The sequence below is a fragment of the Salvelinus sp. IW2-2015 genome, linkage group LG26 (assembly GCF_002910315.2).
Source record: "Salvelinus sp. IW2-2015 linkage group LG26, ASM291031v2, whole genome shotgun sequence".
Taxonomy (NCBI): Eukaryota; Metazoa; Chordata; class Actinopteri; order Salmoniformes; family Salmonidae; genus Salvelinus; species Salvelinus sp. IW2-2015.
In genome coordinates, this window is record NC_036866.1 from 8,544,397 (window position 1) to 8,563,394 (window position 18,998).

Genomic DNA, 18,998 nt, shown 5'->3' on the forward strand with positions numbered 1-18,998 from the left:
GAGATTTCAGGGGGGGCTGGAAGGTGTGGAAGAGCACTGCCATGGTATAGAATGTACACTCTAAATCAGTCTTACTTGTTGGAAAACAGACAGAGAGAGTCTAGTACACAGAGTGCTCCGTCTTCATCAATTCTAATAATAACTTTTAGCTAGCTGAGTGCACAAAGTTTCTTCAGGAATGTCCTTTTCTTGTTGTTATGTTTTAAAATCTCAAATTGATAAAGTTGTAATCCGCTGATTCTCTTCACCGCAGATCTAACCCATCACACCCCTCTGTACGAGGGCCACTACGCTCCAGATCGCCTTATGTGCTCAGAGGTCCCTGATGAGGATCTACCCCATCAATACCCCATGATCTATTTTAAATGTAAGACTATGTTGCACATTTAAACTTAAACCTGTGACTATGGAAASAAATAGAAATGTGATTAACAATATTTTCAATATCCAACTTTATCCTCTGTAATACTTTTTACAGTAAGTAATAAGCTGTAGCTTTCTTGGAGAAAAGATATAAAACACTTTGATTGCAATCTGAAATGAAACAATCAGAAGCAAAACGAAGAAACTCCTGAACTTCTTTGAATTGTTTTTATATCTGGATTACTATTCATATCTTGGAAATCTTCTTGCTTCAAAACATTACAAAAATATAACAAGTGTGTGTTTGGGGTGGGGGGGAAGGGCACCGATCATATTTGCAATAGAGATGGTATAGCATTACAGTAAAACCCATATACAACCTGTTGTAGACTTTCTAGTAAGGTTCAAATCCTTCCATTGAACACAAGCATTCCATTTATTTCCGTTTGATTGGTTAAGAACAACCTGTTATCTTTACAATATACACTGAGTGTTCAAAACATTAGGAATATCTTCCTAATATTGAGTTGTACCCCCTTTTTCCCTCAGAACAGACTCAATTCTTGTGGGACCGAGTGGCGAGCGGTCAAAGGCACTGCWTCTCAGTGCTAGAGGTGTCACTAGAGACCTGGGTTCAATCCCGGGCTGTATCACAACCAGACATTGAATACCCCTTTGATTAGGTTCWAATTTTTCAGAGTAAATAACTCATGGACACTAGAGAAGCTTAACCAAGTTTAATTCTTCCCAAAGGGTTGTTACAGCTGTATTCAGACAAAAMAACATTTCTCACCATCACAATTATATATACCCCACTTTAGACACTCCTCCTGCTCTCCAATCCTTACATCTTATCTTTCCACGGGAAGAGGGTAATAGGGTAATAAACCCTTATTACTCCCTTCAGGGGATCTGACCTCCTGACCTCAACCCCTCCTTCGCCTAATCCACAGATGTCCATCCGCTCCCCTATAGCAATCCTGTGATCTCCTCCTGTCCACCCAACACATTCCAAAGCCATCTGTCTTTCTACAGAAAACCATTAGCTTCTGACATAAAACCCAGTCTCTTTCACTCCTTATAGTCTATTCTTCTGATCCAACATTTATTTAATATCTCAATGTTCAGAGTTTATCCTGAATCCAACAGTCCCTCCTCTTGAACAATAGCGTCCTAATGTTCAATATACATAAACTTGGAAATTACTTATAAATGGATAAACAATGATAATAAAATATMCATTTWWWWAAAAAACGAACAAATGATTATAAAACATGAATTAAACAAACTAACAAATGGAACAAACAATGAACAAACATTCACCGTGAGGTTTACAAATTCAGAGACTTATGACCTCTGTACTATTACTGTTATTATTTTTTACCTTTATTTATACAGGTTTTTTCTCATTGAGATAATATCTCTTTTCCAAGTTGTTCCCCCTGCTGGTCCAATAGCAGGGGGAACAAGCAGGGGGAACAACGTTTCAGACAAAACAACTTACATACACTAACACAACATTAAACAGAACTATAAACACACATACAGTACAACAATTACATATTACATTAAAAACACAAACAWCTTGACTAAAAACAGCTGGCCTAAAAACAATTACACTCTTCTATGATATATACATCGATCAAGTGTTTAAACTCCACCAACAAAACTAGATCATCACATTTTAAAATGTTCAGGAGAGWATTCCAGGACCACGGTGCTAAGTAACTAAAACTATTTCTACCATYACCTGTTCTAATTGTTGGTKCTGTTAGAAGCAAATCAGAATGGGACCGTAATTGATATTTATTTACTGACCTGAAAAAGAACTATAAAATGGCATTTTACCCAATATGGCCTTATAAATCAGTGTATACCAGTGTTTAAGCCCACTCAAGGTCAATGACGACCAGCCAACAGCGCTGTAGAGATCACAATGATGTGTTAGTTGTTTTTGTTGTTTTTGTTCGTGTATTCATCTTGATTAAAAGTATTATGGATACGTACCACGCTGCACTTTGGTCCTCTTCTCTTTCCCCAGACGACAATCGTTACAGAAACACCCACCAACAAAGGACCAAGCAGCGTGGGAACATGGACTCCTGGACATGGGAGGACATTTTGGACGGCAAAGGACCATGGGCACAGCCAGGAGAGTATCGCCGTCCGAAAAAGAAGCTGGAATTTTTTTTGGGTGGGGGGGGGAACACGGGGAGATTGGCGGAGTCAGGTAGGAGACCTCAGCTAACTCCCCGTGCTTACCGTGGCGAGCGTCGTACTGGTCAGGCACCGTGCTATGCGGTGGAGCGCACGGTYCCTCCAGTACGTGTTCATAGCCCGGTGCGCTACATCGCAGCTCCTCGCATCTGCCGGGCTAGAGTGGGCATCGACCCAGGAGGGATGATGCCAGCTTTGCGCACTGTGTCTCCAGTGCGTCTGCACAGCCCAGTGCGTCCTGTGCKTGCGCCCCGCAGGTGCAGGGCCAAAGTCACCATACAGCCAGGACGGGTTGTGCAGGCTTTTTTCTCGAGACCTCCAGTGCACCTCCACGGCCCAGTGTATCCGGTGCCTCGGCCAAGGACAAGGCCTCCTGCATGTCTCCCCAGCCTGGTGAGTCRTGTGCCTGTGCTAAGCTCTAACCCTCCTGCATGTCTCTCCAGCCTGGTGAGTCCTGTGCCTTCTCCCAGAGCCAGGCCTCCTGTGTGTCTCTCCATTCCAGTGATGATCCATGGCAAGAAGCCTCCAGTGATGATCCATGGCACGAAGCCTCCAGTGATTAATCCATGGACGAAGCCTCCAGTGATGATTCCATGGCACGAAGCTCCAGTGATGCTCCATGGTAAGAAGCCTCCAGTGATGATCCATGGCACGAAGCCTCCAGTGATGATCCAGCACGAACCTCGCAGTGAGATCATGGCACGAAGCCTCCAGTGAGGAGTTACGGCACGAGGCCTCCAGCGACGCCCTCTAGTCCGGAGCCTCCAGCGACAGGCTTCAGTCAGGAGCAGCCAGAGTCTCCCTCCTGTCCGGAGCAGCCAGAGTCTCCCTCCTGTCGACGGGACAGACGGGAAATGAACACAAAATTTAAATAAAAAAAATAATCACTTCCGGGTTAGATTTCCTCAGGTTTTCGCCTGCAAAATAGGTTTTGTTATACTCACAGACAATATTTTGACAGTTTTGGAAACTTTGGAAGTGTTTTCTATCCTAATCTGTAAATTATATGATATTCTAGTCGATCTGGACCTGAGAAATAGTCCGTTTAACTTGGGAACGTTATTTAAAAATATTTAAAAAATCTGACCCTAGCGTACAGAAGTTAAGACACGATCTGACGTCACCTCTCCATGATTCCTAAAAAAAAACACAGATCATAACAGTTTAGTTAATTACATTTCTGTTTCCAGGAAATTCAGACAAACATTAACTATATTGACAAATTATTATATTAACCTTTTCTTTAATAACATCTCTAAGACAAATTTCAAAAAGCATAACATACTGTTACTGCTAAAACCATTTTCTAAATTAGTCCATACTCCCTTTTCTACTGGCGACCTCTCGGAAGAGTTACCAGATTATGAAGTTAGCACCCTAACCCTCGCAGAATTCCCCACTCCAGGATCCACAATCTGGGAAATTTGTATCGAAACAAAAAACACAAAAGGAAATGAGCCATACATACAGTTGAAGTGTGAAGTTTACATACACCTTAGCCAATATCATTTAAATTCAGTTTTTCACAATTTCCTGACATTTAATCCGAGTAAAAATTCATTTTAGGTCAGTTGGATCACCACTTTATCTTAAGAATTGAAATGTCGGAATAATAGTAGAGAGATGATTTATTTCGGCTTTAATTTCTTTTATCACATTCCCAGTGGGTCAGAAGATTACATACACTCATTAGTATTTGGTAGCATTGCCTTTAAATTGTTTAACTTGGGTAAAACGTTTGGGTAGCATCCACAAGCTTCCCACAATAGGTTGAGTGAATTTTTGGCCCATTCCTCCTGACAGAGCTGGTGTAACTGAGTCAGGTTTGTAGACTCCTTGCTCGCACATGCTTTTTCAGTTCTGCCCACATAATTTTATACTGGGATTGAGGTCAGGGCTTTGTGATGGCCACTCCAATACCTTGACTTTGTTGTCCTTAAGCCCTTTTTGCCACAACTTTGGAAGTATGCTTGGGGTCATTGTCCATTTGGAAGACCCATTTGCGACAAAGCTCTAACTTTCTGACTGATGTCTTGAGATGTTGCTTCAATATAACAGTTGAAGTCGGAAGTTTACATACACTTATGTTGGAGTCATTAAAACTCGTTTTTTCAACCACTCACAAATTTCTTGTTAACAAAACTATAGTTTTGGCAAGTTGGTTAGGACATCTGCTTTGTTGCATGACAACTAATGTAATTGTTTCAACATTGTTTACAGACAGATTATTTCACTTATAATTCACTGTATCACAATTCAAGTGGGTCAGAAGTTTACATACACTAAGTTGACTGTGCCTTTAAACAGCTTGAAAAATTCCAGAGAATTACGTCATGGCTTTAGCAGCTTCTGATACAAAGAAACAGGCTTCCTTCCTAACTCAGAGTTTAATGGCTATGTTAGGAGAACACTGAGGATGGATCAACAACTCCAAAATACTAACCTAAATGACAGAGTGAAAAGCAGGAAGTTTGTACAGAATAAACATTTTCCAAAACATGCATCCTGTCTGCTAAAAGGTGCTAAAGTAAAACTGCAAAAAATGTGGCAAAGAAATTAACTTCATGTCCTGAATACATAGCGTTATGTTTGGGGCAAATCCAACACAAAACATCACTAAGTACCACTGTCACGAGAATTTTCAATCCCAATGATAATAARTAACAATCAATAGCTCTGACCAATTCCCGAGGTTTGTAAGACCATGGGTATAATAATAATTAGTCAAAGACTCAGCTTATGCAAAATGTTAGTACAGTTTATTCAGAGAACGTTCTCAAGTCCACAATACAAAGACATCCATTTTATAGCGGCACACATACTTCCACACAAATAGTAGATATCATACGCACATACATACACACGAACAGTAGGTATCCTACGCACACACTGTACCAATACCCAGCCGACAAAGATTAGGGACCGTGAGAAGCACTCCCTGTCCTCCCTCAAGATTAGGTGCCCTCTCCGTGCCCTCTCCCAAATCTCTCAGAGGCCCCTAGCAAGGTCGGCACTGAATTTTGCTCAGACACTCCGTGTTTAAGATACTATAAACAATATATTGTACAGATATATTGTTTTACCCTAATTCTGACTAAAACTACACACATCATGAATTATACTTTTACTGACTAAAACTACACACATCATTAATAATAATTTTATGATTCTAATCAATTTCATACAATTATATGGTTTCAGGGTGGAATATTCTAATCATTCATTTAAACATATAAATTCCATCGACAACCACTCTTCCTATTTTCAAGCATTGTGGTGGCTGCATCATGTTATGGGTATGCTTGTAATGAGCAAGGACTAGGGAGTTTTTTGGGTTAAAAAAGAAATGGAATAGAGTTAAGCACAAGCAAAACCCTAGAGGAAAACCTGGTTCAGTCTGCATTCCAACAGATACTGGGAGTCAAATTCACCTTTCAGCAGGACAATAACCTAAACACAATGCCAAATATACACTGCAGTTGCTTACCAAGACAACATTGAATATTCCTGGGTGCCCTAGTTACAGTTTGGACTTAAATCGGCTTTAAAAGAAAACGATTTCATCTATTTTGAATTCAGGCTGTAACACAACAAAATGTGGAATACATTAAGGGGTATGAATACTTTCTGAAAGTACTGTACATTAATCGCTGTTAAGCTCTGCTGTATGAATTGAGAATAATGCACTCTGGTTGAGACCATCTGAATGGCTCCGGAATAGATCCCACACAGTGAGGTGATTTAAGGTAGCATCACTTCAGATATTTAGCTAACATGAATCCTGCCACGATCCCTCCTGTGATTCCGCTGACAAGACTGCCAGACACTGCACCCACCAACTGAGTGAACACCTTAGACTCGGGCTCCGCTGCAGGGACAACAGAGGGACACCACAGTTAAATAACATGGCATTTTAGGGAATGGAGTGCAAGCAGTGCAAAAGCCTGCATCACTAAGCTGTTTAAAGATGTGGTACTGGCAATATTAACAGCATTAAGCTCTGACTGGTTAGTCTCCATGTAGAAACCTCCATGTTTCCTTTTTACAAATGACTATCAATCTATAAATCAGTTCCCTTTAACCACTTAATAGCATGTTCTATTTACTTATACCAGGGCTCTCCAACCCTGTTCCTGGAGAGATACCATCCTCTAGGTTTTCAATCCAACTCTAATCTAGCGCACCTGATTCTAATAATTAACTGGTTGATAAACTGAWTCAGTTAGTTCCAACTGGCGTTGGATTGAAAACGGGACGGTAGCTCTCCAAGAAGAAGGTTGGAGAGTCTTGACTTATATATAGACTGGTCATTTTGTGAATCAATATCAATTTATTGATGGAGGAAATCATTACAAGGCAGCAAATATGACAACACACGAGTGGCTATTACGTACCTTGTACAGAGGCGGTATAGAATGCTCTCTCTGTATTCCCACTGTGGTGAATCACTCTACACTCAAAGATGCCTTGGTGGTGCTCTTGGAAGTTATCTATGATTAAATGGCTGTTTGTAACCATGYCCTCCTTGGGTAGGGCCATATCTGGGATCCTGGTCCAGATGTACTGTTTGGCTTTGGGGTACATGTCTGACAAGCAGGTAAGGTTCAGCTGAACCCCATAGGAAATGGCCTGCAGTGGGAAGGACTGGATACTTGTGTTTGCTGGTCCGTCTGCAAAGATCAAACAAATGTTGTAAAAATGCATCGATAATATGAAAGTATATACACTGAACAAAAATGTTATATTTCAATTTCAAAWTTTTTGCTGAGTTACAGTTCATATAAGGAAATCATATAAGGAAATTAAGCCCTTATCTATGGATTTCACATGACTGGGAATACAGTTGTGCATCTGTTGGTCACAGATACCTTAAAAAAAAGGTAGGGGAGTGGATCAGAAAACCAGACAGTATCTGGTGTGACCACCATTTGCCTCATGCAGCGCGACACATCTTGTTCGCATATAGTTGATCAGGCTGTTGATTGTGGCCTGTGGAATGTTGTCCCACTCCTCTTCAATGGCTGTGCAAAGTTGTTGGATATTGGTGGGAACTGGAACACGCTGTCGTACACGCCGATCCAGAGCATCCCAAACATGCTCAATGGGTGACATGTCTGGTGAGTATGCAGACCATGGAAGAATTGGGACATTTTCAGCTTRCAGGAATTGTGTACAGATCCTTGCGACATGGGGCCGTGCATTARCATGCTGAAACATGAGGTGATGGCGGCGGATGAATGGCACGACAATGGGCRTCAGGATCTTGTCACGTTATCTCTGTGCATTCAAATTGCCATCGACAAAATGCAATTGTGTTCGTTGTCCGTAGCTTATGCTTTCCCATACCTTAACCACACTGCCACCATGGGGCACTCTGTTCACAACGTTGACATAAGCAAACCGCTCGCCCACATGTCTGCCATCTACCCCATACAGTAGAAACCGGGATTCATCCGTAAAGAGCACAATTCTCCAGCATGCCAGTGACCATCGAAGGTGAGCATTTGCCCACTGAAGTCGATTACGGCGCCGAACTACAGTCAGGTCAAGACCCTGGTGAAGACAACAAGCACACAGATGAGCTTCCCTGATATGGTTTCTGACAGTTTGTACAGAAATTTGGTTGTGCAAATCCATAGTTTCATCAGCTGTCCGGGTGGCTGGTCTCAGATGATCCCGCAGGTAAAGAAGACGGATATGGAGGTCCTGGGCTGGCGTGGTTACACGTGGTCTGCGGTTGTGAGGCTGGTTGGACATACTGCCAAATTATCTAAAACAATATTGMAGGTGGCTTGCGGTATAGAAATTAACATTAAATTCTATGGAAACAGCTCTGGTGGACATTCCCGCAGTCTGTGTTGCCAATAGCATGCTCCCTTAAAACTAGAGACATCTGTGGCATTGTGTTGTGTGACAAAACTGTACATTTGAGTGGCCTTTTATTGCCTCCAGCACAAGGTGCACCTGTGTAATGATCATGCTGTTTAATCAGATTCTTGATATGCCACACCTGTCAGGTTGATTAATTATCTTGGCAAATGAGAAATGCTCACTAATAGGGATGTAAACAAATTTGTGTACGAAAATTTGAGAGAAATAAGCTTTTTGTGCATATGGAAAATTTCAGGGATATTTTATTTTCAGCTCATGAAACATGGGACCAGCACTTTACATGTTGTGTTTACATTTTAGCTGTCAACATGCTGTRACTTGTAAATGCAAATAGTACAATTAACAATCAACCACCCACCACTGCGACCTGTATGCTCTAGTGGGCTGGCCCTCACTACATATTCATCGCCAGACCCACTGGCTCCAGGTCATCTATAAGTCTATGCTAGGTAAAGCTKCGCCTTATCTCAGCTCACTGGTCACGATAACAACACCCACTCGTAGCACTCGCTCCAGCAGGTATATCTCACTGGTCATCCCCAAAGCCAACGCCTCCTTTGGCCGCCTTTACTTACAGTTCTCTGCTGCCAATGACGAATTGCAAAAATCGCTGAAGCTAGAGACTTATATTTCCCTCACTAACTTTAAACATCAGCTATCTGAGCAGCTAACCGATCGCTGCAGCTGTACATAGCCCATCTGTAAATAGCCTTTTTGCACACCAGTATTTCTACTTGCACATCACAATCTGCTCATCTATCACACCAGTGTTAATTTGCTAAATTGTAATTACTTAGCTACTATGGCCTATTTTTTGCCTTACCTCCTCACGCCATTTGCACACACTGTATATAGACTTCATTTTATTTTCCTATTGTGTTATTGACTGTACGCTTGTTAATTCCATGTGTAACTCTGTGTTGTTGTCTGTGTCGCACTGCTTTGCYTTGCTTTATCTTGGCCAGGTCACAGTTGTAAATGAGAACTTGTTCTCAACTGGCCTACCTGGTTAAATAAAAGTGAAATACTTGTCATAACAATTAGAGTGGGGATATTATTACAGTACCATCAGATAAGGCATCTTAAGCTTAGCAATGTGGAACCCCTGCTTGTTGGCCCCTGGCTAAAGTAGTTAGTAGTACACTTACATTGCACCTCCAGTTTCATCTCTTCCTTTACCTCGGACACCACATTCTTGGCCACACACTGGTAAACCCCTTGGTTGCTGCGGTGTAGCCGGCCCGTGACGTTTCCTTGTGCGTGTCGATGCAGATTCTTGGGCCACAGCTCCCCTTTTCTCTCCCACTCAATGGTGGGGGTGGGGTGGCCGTCACTTCTGCAGCTCATCACCACTTCCTCCTCTTCCATCCCAGATGAGGAAGCACTGATGTTGATCTTGGGTGCATCTGGAACACAACAACACGTTACTATGAGATATCTGAGGACATATCATATTATCATATTGCTTTAGGATCTATCCGATCCTGTCTGATCTACATGAGTGCCRAGGGAGTGGCGCCTTTATGGCGATTAGTAATTCAGCATAAGTCAAACAGTTCAATAGCGCAAGGATTAAGTGTACTGTACTGCCATCAAGGCTGGAAGGAGACATCTTTGAACACAGTGAATCATTTCAGTAACACTCTACCGAGAGCATCCAGGTAAAATGGTTTCTAACTTGTTAAAAGCAAGTCTTATAACAAGTCTTATTTGCTGTTTCTCTATGCGTAAGATTTTCAAACGTTCCAACCTGGCTGGAATTTTAGTCCAGATCATTAGGATTATAAGACATTATAAAGGGGATATAAGATGATTATAAGACATAAAGGGGATATAAGATGATTATAAGACAATATAACGGGGTTCAAACATACTCATGACAAGTCTTACAATGCATAGCTGCATCATAATGCATTATACATGGATGCTTTCAGTAACGTGTTACCATTATTTATTCACAAATTAACTAGGGACTATCACTAAAACACTGTATACCATTCTAAAGTGAATCTGAATTGTAATTAGGTACTCACAGTGTATGTCTAGACAGTAAGAAACCTGTTTTGAGTTATTTCTCATGTCTGCTTTCACTTCACAGGTCAGACTGTTCCCAGTATGGTCCCTCAGGGCAGTAAGAGTCAGTGTGTCTGACACGGTAGCTGCATCCAAAGTCTGCTGCGTTTCATTTTTAAGAAGCTCACTTCCTAGATACCAGCTTATGTGGACACGGTCAACGTGGTCAAATGCATCAACACTGCATGTTACATRACAAGCCACATTTTCCGTCAAAATACTTGGCATCACCAACACAGGTTGACTAAAAGCTGTAAAATCAGAGAGAAGTTGATGGAGAATGATTTTGCTCTTTCACATGATGGCAAAACAAGTTATTTAGGCCTTGGCTAAGGTATACTAGCATTATAATTTACAGCGTAAATATGTCAAATTATTCAAGACATTATTCAAGTAATGACAGTAGTTTTTGAGGTTATGTCATCACATGCTACAATTATTCTACTTACCATAGACAGTCATCTTGACAGTTTTTWGTTTTTTCTCTGAACTGCCATCGCACTTTGCATTGCAGGTATATCGACCCGCATCCTCAATCATCACGTTGGAAAATTTGAGAGTGCTGTTTTTGGTTAGCATACCATCAGAGTCAGTAGTAGCTCTTGTCCACCTGAACTGTGGTGCCTTACAACTACCAACGCAAGCACAGGTGAACTGGAAGGCTGAACCTGCCAGCACAAATACCTCATTCCCAGGAGGTGAAATGGCGACTTCTTCTATCTGACTACTGACTACAAAACAACAATACATACATGAATTGAATACATAAAATATCCATAGCATAAATGGAATTAATAATGTTCATTTATTGATCAGAGAAAGGATGTTTACCTGTAACATGGAAGAAGGCACACAGTTGAAGAAGTTGCATCTTTTTCATGTCCATTCTTCAGGTAGAATATTGAGCTTGAATGTAAAGTTTTGCTGCAGAGCTTGGCCACTCAATGTGCAAGGTATCCACCCTTTACTTTAAAAAGACCGGACATTCCATGATTCTGATGCCAGGAAGGGCTAGGCTAGATCTTTTCCTGTTACTTTGGGCTCCTTAAGCCATTTCCAAATGAAAACATTGATGGCCACAGGAGACCGTGTGTGTGTGTGTGTGTGGTGTGTGTGTGTGTGTGTGTGTGGTGTGTGTGTGTGTGTGTGTGTGTGTGTTGTGTGTGTGTGTGTGTGTGTGTGTGTGTGTGTGTGGGTTGTTGTGTGTGTGGGTGGGGGTGTGTGTGTCGTGCGGCTGCGTGGGCGTGCGTGTGTGTGTGGTGTGTGTGTGTGTGTGGTGTGAAAGTGATGATAATGAAGCCCCTAGTCTCCTGTAATGGCCAAATGTGACAAAAAGTTTTGCACTTAAAAATTCTGCTTTATTAAAATGAACACAAACTGATTTACAATTTGCATATAACACTATTACAACCATGGTCCATAAAACAGTATATTGAAAAATACATGAAACTAGACAAACTAGTGTTATACACAATGTTTTTACAAATAATTGACTAATTTGTTGAGTGTGCTTCCAGTTGAGTGTATTCCATAATGGACCTACAGAATAACGCTGTAACAGCYTCACTAACATTTTCCAATTGAGAGCAACATTATAGTGTAATTTTCGATTGTTGTCAGGTAGGCTTTCTAAAACATTGTAGCAGCTGTATCCTTACAATAACCAATGTCATAGCAGTTCAGATTATGTTCAATTCATCTCGGCCAAAAATTCCCTTCGACTATTTTGTCTTGGGAGAAGGTCATTACGATATATTCATCGTAATGGGCTCCCCAACTGCAAACCCTCTCCAAAATTCTCCCATGAGCACGGATCTTTTCTAAATTCCTCGTTCTTCCAAGTGTAGAAAAATGGGTTTGTAACAAAGATAGTGCAGAAAATCATCCATGAACATTTCCTAAGTGCCAATGGAACCGTGGTAAAAAGTGCTGGTAATAACACCCAGAAAGGTCTGTAGTGTAGTGTGTAGTGTAGTGTGTAGTGTAGTGTGTAGRGTAGTGAGGGAGCGAATAGGGAAGGTTATTCACGATAGGAAAATGTAATATGCTGAGCCTCTTCACACTGATCTGCACCCTTCGAAATATTTTCAAATAGCAATACAAAACAACCATTGTCTGACCAACAATAGTCAACACCAGGGTACCCGCTTCAAATGGGTCAGAGAGAATGGGCGTCCCTCCTTTGAGCAATGATGCTGCGGAAGCAGGGAGACATGAGCATCCTTCCTGTGGGTACCGCGAAGACGTGATCCAGGGTAGAAGAAAGCCACGACGGAATTAGCATCCATTCTGTGTATCTTTTTTGGTAGATGGACAGATACGTGTTGATTACCAAATCACCAGCGACGTATCGGTTGACGGCTATGAGGGAATGGGAGAGAAGAGAGACAGTGATGCCGAGGAATAGGAGCGCATCTGTGAAGGCTTGGTACACAGCCGGGAAAGAACTGCCAGCGGAAATCTCCACTGCCTCGTGCGGCATCCAAAACGCGCACACCAACAGGTCGACTATACAGCCGTTCACAATGAACGCATTGCTAGCCGTCCGAAGTTTCTTAAATGTCACGACCAGGTAGACAACCAAAAGGTTTAAAATTGTCCCAATCAAGCACACGAGAGAATAGACTGCCGCAAGGCTGATGTTGGCATTGTGTCACACATCGCAGTCTATCAATTGCGCCGATTCGTTTGGCATGTTTGAAGAATAAAACGGGTTTTAATACGAAAGAACGGTAAGGAGTCCTTATGCAATATTGTTTATGCCAATCTCCTATTCAGTGGATATGTTCCCCATGTTAATGCGGCAGTGATACAGTTGCATGGGGGGTAATAGACTATGCGCGCAGCGCGCCTGTGGTGATGCTACAGAGTGCAGACACTAGCTCAACAAAGACCTATAGGAAGAAGAATGGAACAGCACGCAGGTTCATGTTAACACTTAGCCTACACATCTAGCCTATTGCACCCAGCGTCTTCATTAATATTGAATGATTTCCAGGTACTGAAATAACTAGAAGCTCAAATAGGCAGGGACGGATTAATGCAGGCAGGGTAAACAGGGGAAGCCCCTGGGCCCAGYCGCATAGAGGGTCCAATAGGCAAAAAATAAAACTGTTAAAAAGGAAATATATACAGTATATATTATATATATACAGTTGAAGTTGGAAGTTTACATACACCTTAGCTGAATACATTTAAACTCAGTTTTTCACAATTTAGTCCTAGTAAAAATTCCATCTTAGGTCAATTAGATCACCAATTTATTTTAAGAATGTCAAATGTCAGAATAATAGTAGAGAGAATGATTTATTTCGGCTTTAATTTCTTTCATCACATTCCCAGTGGGTCAGAAGATTACATACACTCAATTAGTATTTGGTAGCATTGCCTTTAAATTGTTTAACTTGGGTCAAACATTTCGGGTAGCATTCCACAAGCTTCCCACAATAGGCTTGGTGAATTTTGGCCCATTCCTCCTGACAGAGCTGGTGTAACTGAGTCAGGTTTGTTGGCCTCCTTGCTCGCACACGCTTTTTCAGTTCTGCCCACAAATTTTATATAGGCTTGAGGTCAGGGCTTTGTGATTGCCACTCCAATACCTTGACTTTGTTGCCCTTAAGCCATTTTTGCCACAATTTGGAAGTATGCTGGGGTCATTGTCCATTTGGAAGACCCATTTGCAACCAAGCTTTCACTTCCTGACTGATGTCTTGAGATGTTGCTTCAATATATCCACATCATTTTCTACCTCATGATGCCATCCATTTTGTGAGTGCACCAGTCCCTCTTGCAGCAAAGCACCCCACAACATGATGCTGCCACCCCCGTGCTTCACGGTTGGGATGGTGTTCTTCGGCTTGCAAGACTCCCCCTTTTTCTCCAAACATAATGATGGTCATTATGGCCAAACACTTCTATTTTTGTTTCATCAGACCAGAGGACATCACTCCCAAAAGTACAATCTTTGTCTCCATGTGCAGTTGCAAACCGTAGTCTGGCTTTTTTATGGCTGTTTTGGAGCAGTGGCATCTTCCTTGCTGAGCGGCCTATCAGGTTATGTCGATATAGGACTCGATTTACTGTGGATATACATACTTTGTACCTGTTTCCTCCAGCATCTTCACAAGGTCCTTGCTGCTGTTCTGGGATTGATTTGTACTTTTCGCACCAAAGTACGTTCATCTCTAGGAGACAGAAGGCGTCTCCTTGTTCAGCGGAATTATTTTAATTTATTTTATCTTTATTAAACTAGGCAAGTCAGTTAAGAACAAATTCTTATTTTCAATTTAGGGCTTGGTTAACTTCCTTGTTAAGGGGCAGAATGACATATTTTTGCCTTGTCAGCTCGGGGATTCGATCTTGCAACCTTTCCGATTACTAGTCCAACGCTGTGACCACTAGGCTACCTTCCGCCCCAATGGTATCACGGCTGCGTGGTCCCATGGTGTTTATACATGCTGTGGCAGACCAGGGGGTTGGGTCAAAACGTTTACACAGATCAGACAAGAGTATGATTAGGGTGTTTTTTAAATAATAAATCAAAAGAAAATAATAGGTCTCCCCATGAGACCCTCTCCGGATACCGTCTTCTGGGCTCCGGTCTTGCTGTATCTTGTCGGGCACCACAAACGTCTTAGCTCGGGCACCGTCTCCAACTACACGGAAGTCACCTTACTTCCCCCAGTCCTCTCCTGTGTGCTGCCCTTCTGGCAGCTTTATGGGACTTGTACAGCTGGTGAGCAATCAGCCCTTGATTACTCACAAACGCCACAATCAGCCCCAATTAGTKCTGGGCGGAGAGCCCGTCGAGACCTGGCACGTCCAGCAGATGGAGCCATCTCCTTGTGATGTATACTCCGTCTGTCACCAGGCCTCGACGAGTCTCCCCCTGGTGGCTCACCTGCTGTACGCCACAATGCGTACTATTGTTTGTATAGATGAACTGGTAACTTCAGGCGTTTGGAAATTGCTCCCAAGGATGAACCAGACTTGTTGTGGTCTACAATTTTTTTTCTGAGGTCTTGGCTGATTTCTTTTGATTTTCCCATGATGTCAAGCAAAGAGGCACTTTGAAGGTAGGCCTTGAAAAACATCCACAGGTACACCTCCAATTGACTCGAATGTTGTCAATTAGCCTATCAGAAGCTTCTAAAGCAATTATGTAATTTTCTGTCATTGCTGTTTAAAGGCACAGTCAATTTAGTGTATGTTGACTTCTGACCCACTGGAATTGTGATACAGTGAATTATAAGTGAAATAATCTGTCTGTAAACAATTGTTGGAAAAATTACTAGATGTCCTAACCGACTTGCCAAAACTATAGTTTGTTAACAAGAAATTTGTGGAGTGGTTGAAAAACGAGTTTTAATGACTCCAACCTAAGTGTATGGAAACTTCCGACTTCAACTGTATGTGTTCATATTTTTTTCATGCAACTGCCAACCACAGGATGACTCAGGAGCCCGCTCTGAATGAGTGTAGACAGCCTTCTACTGCTCTGCTATTCATCAGATGGGGGAGGAGAGGAGGTAGGGGGCCCATGTGGGTAACTGGGGGGCCCCGTCTTGGTTGGGTAACTGATTCAGGGCTGGCCCTAGCCTTTTGGGGGCAAGATATGGTTGGGGGGAGCTCGCCACCTCGCAGGCAAAACACAAAACACGGCAGAGAGAAAGTTAATTTCCGCAATTCTACACATTATGCTATGAGGCCTATAGAAGATTTTGCCATTTTAAAAGCAAGTTTTCTGCATTTCTACACATTTTGCCATGGTGCAGAGTAATTRTTGCGGTTTTAAAGCTAATTACCTGCAATTCTACACATTTTGCCATGACTTCTGCCATGTTAATGATATCTGAATGAGAGTGACTAACAAAATCAATAGGGGCCCCCTGGAGGTCAGGGGCCCCTGGTCACATAAAACTTGTTAGCTGACATGGCTAATTGAGTGACTGTCAGTGACTGATATAACAAGATTAAACTGCGGATGCACATTACAAATTGCACCTACCATATCCTACTATTCTAACTCAGTAAGTTGACTACAAAAAAAAAKKCAGGGCCTATGATTTGTTAATCCGGCCCTGCAAATAGGTCTAGTCTACCCTGCCTAGGCCTACATAATATCATCTAAAGTAATATAGCATAGGCTATTCTAATAATTGAATAAGGAACATCCATAAAGTGATTATATGGCAGGCAAGTGTCATAAACCAATGCATCCCCAGAGAACGGCGGATGGCCTGATATTTAATATTAAATGAGATGAGTCGGGGCTGCCTTTTGAAAATCMATGGTATCAGCCAAGCTAAAAAACAGTTTGTTAAAAAAGTATATATTCCAGGACCTCCCTCGTGYCGGCGCGGTCTAAGGCATCACTACAGACCCGGGTMCGATCCCGTGCTGTGTCACAACCGGCCGAGTCCTACACCACCTTTTGCAGTTTTGATGGATCATCATTGACGGGTTTATATAATTGCCAAAACCCACACCAGTCAATGGCATTCCTCTCATTTCCAAACATGACTGCAGCATTTCAATAGCTAACAAGACATTCACATGAAAAATAATCAACTTTGGAACAAGCTGAAGGAAAGATAAGGCCTCATGCATCTGAATCAGTTTCAAATTATTCAACAGCGGGTGTCTAACCATAGCTTATACAGGACACTGCACTTTCATACACTATAAAACACTAACAATCACATGTACTAATTTAAAAAATAATGTAGAGTACATTATAGGTTACACTTTATGTAATCTCCAACGGTTGATTTAGAGCAAATCATGTAATTTAAAGCAATGTTTTCTAAAAAATATATAATTCTGTATCTCTTCACTGCGAAGAAATCTGGACTTCAGCTCCAAACATCCAACGGTCCTATTATGTGTACGTCATTTACAAAAACGGGAGTTTCACGTACACAGGAAGAAATAAATCCAATGCTTCCTTATCTTGAAAGTAGTAAACTCAGCAAAAAAAGAAACGTCCKTTTTTCAGGACCCTGTCTTTCAAAGATAATTCGTAAAAATCCAAATAACTTCACAGATCTTCATTGTAAACGGTTTAAACACTGTTTTCCATGCTTGTTCAATGAACCATAAACAATTAATGAACATGCACCTGTGGAACGGTCATTAAGACACTAACAGCTTACAGACGGTAGGCAAATAAGGTCACAGTTATGAAAACTTAGGACACTAAAGGACCTTTCTACTGACTCTGAAAACACCAAAAGAAAGATGCCCAGTGTCCCTGCTCATCTGCATGAACGTGCCTTAGGAATAGAGCAAGGAGGCATGAGGACTGCAGATGTGGCCAGGGCAATAAATTGCAATGTCCATACTGTGAGACGCCTAAGACAGCGCTACAGGGAGACAGGGCGGACAGCTGATAGTCCTCGCAGTGGCAGACACGTGTAACAAGACCTGCACAGGATCAGTACATCCGAACATCACACCTGCGGGACAGGTACAGGATGGCAACAACTGCCCGAGTTACACCAGGAACGCACAATCCCTCCATCAGTGATCAGACTGTCCGCAATAGGCTGAGAGAGGCTGGCCTGAGGGCTTGTAGGCCTGTTGTAAGGCAGTTCCTCACCAGACATCACCGGCAACAACGTCGCCTATGGGCACAAACCCATCGTCACTGGATCAGACAGGACTGGCAAAAAAGTGCTCTTCACTGGCAAGTTGCGGTTTTGTCTCACCAGGGGTAATGGTCGGATTCGCGTTTATCATCGAAGGAATGAGCGTTACACTGAGGCCTGTACTCTAGAGCGGGATCGATTTGGAGGTGGAGGGTCCGTCATGGTCTGGGGCAGTGTCACAGCATCATCGACTGAGCTTGTCATTGCTGCCAATCTCAACGCTGTGCATTACAGGGAAGACCTGCTTCTTCCTCATGTGGTACCCTTCCTGCAGGCTCATTCTGACATGACCCTCCCAATGACAATGCCACCAGCCATACTGCTTGTTCTGTGCATGATTTCCTGCAAGACAGGAATATCAGTGTTCTGCCATGGCCAGCAAGAGCCAGATCTCAATCCCATTGAGAACGTCTGGGACTGTTGGATCGGAGGGTGAGGGCTAGGGCCATTCCCCCAGAAATGTCCGGGAACTTCAGGTGCCTTGGTGGAAGAGTGGGGTAACATCTCACAGCAAGAACTGGCAAATATTGGTGCAGTCCATGAGATGCAGCTGCAGTAACTTAATGGCAGCTGGTGCCACACCAGATTATGACTGTTTACTTTTGATTTTGACCCCCACCTTTGTTCAGGGACACATTCATCCATTTATGTTAGTCACATCTGTGGAACTTGTTCAGTTTATGTCTCAATTGTTGAATCTTATGTTCATACAAATATTTACACATGTTAAGTTTGTTGAAAAAAATGCAGTTGACAGTGAGAGGACATTTCTTTTTTTGCTGAGTTTATTTATGCACCAGAGAC

General features: G+C 42.3%; 2 protein-coding genes across 2 annotated transcripts; both read right to left on the bottom strand.

Annotated features, from left to right (window-relative positions):
• Positions 1–5,317: 5,317 nt before the first annotated feature.
• LOC111952193 (vascular cell adhesion protein 1) lies at positions 5,318–11,526 on the bottom strand. The gene is made up of 6 exons (XM_023970754.2): positions 11,377–11,526; positions 10,995–11,276; positions 10,506–10,796; positions 9,621–9,878; positions 6,975–7,250; positions 5,318–6,448 (listed from the first exon to the last, which is right to left on the bottom strand). Exons 1-6 carry the CDS (start codon positions 11,429–11,431, stop codon positions 6,333–6,335), a joined length of 1,278 nt encoding a protein of 425 aa, XP_023826522.1. The 5' UTR covers positions 11,432–11,526; the 3' UTR covers positions 5,318–6,332.
• Positions 11,527–11,890: 364 nt separating this feature from the next.
• On the bottom strand, positions 11,891–13,776 carry gpr88 (G protein-coupled receptor 88). Its single transcript, XM_024134627.2, is given in 5 exon segments — positions 11,891–12,292; positions 12,294–12,364; positions 12,367–12,543; positions 12,546–12,808; positions 12,810–13,776. Coding segments are annotated over 5 exon segments (999 nt in total). The 5' UTR covers positions 13,241–13,776; the 3' UTR covers positions 11,891–12,235.
• Between the last annotated feature and the right edge of the window lie 5,222 nt (positions 13,777–18,998).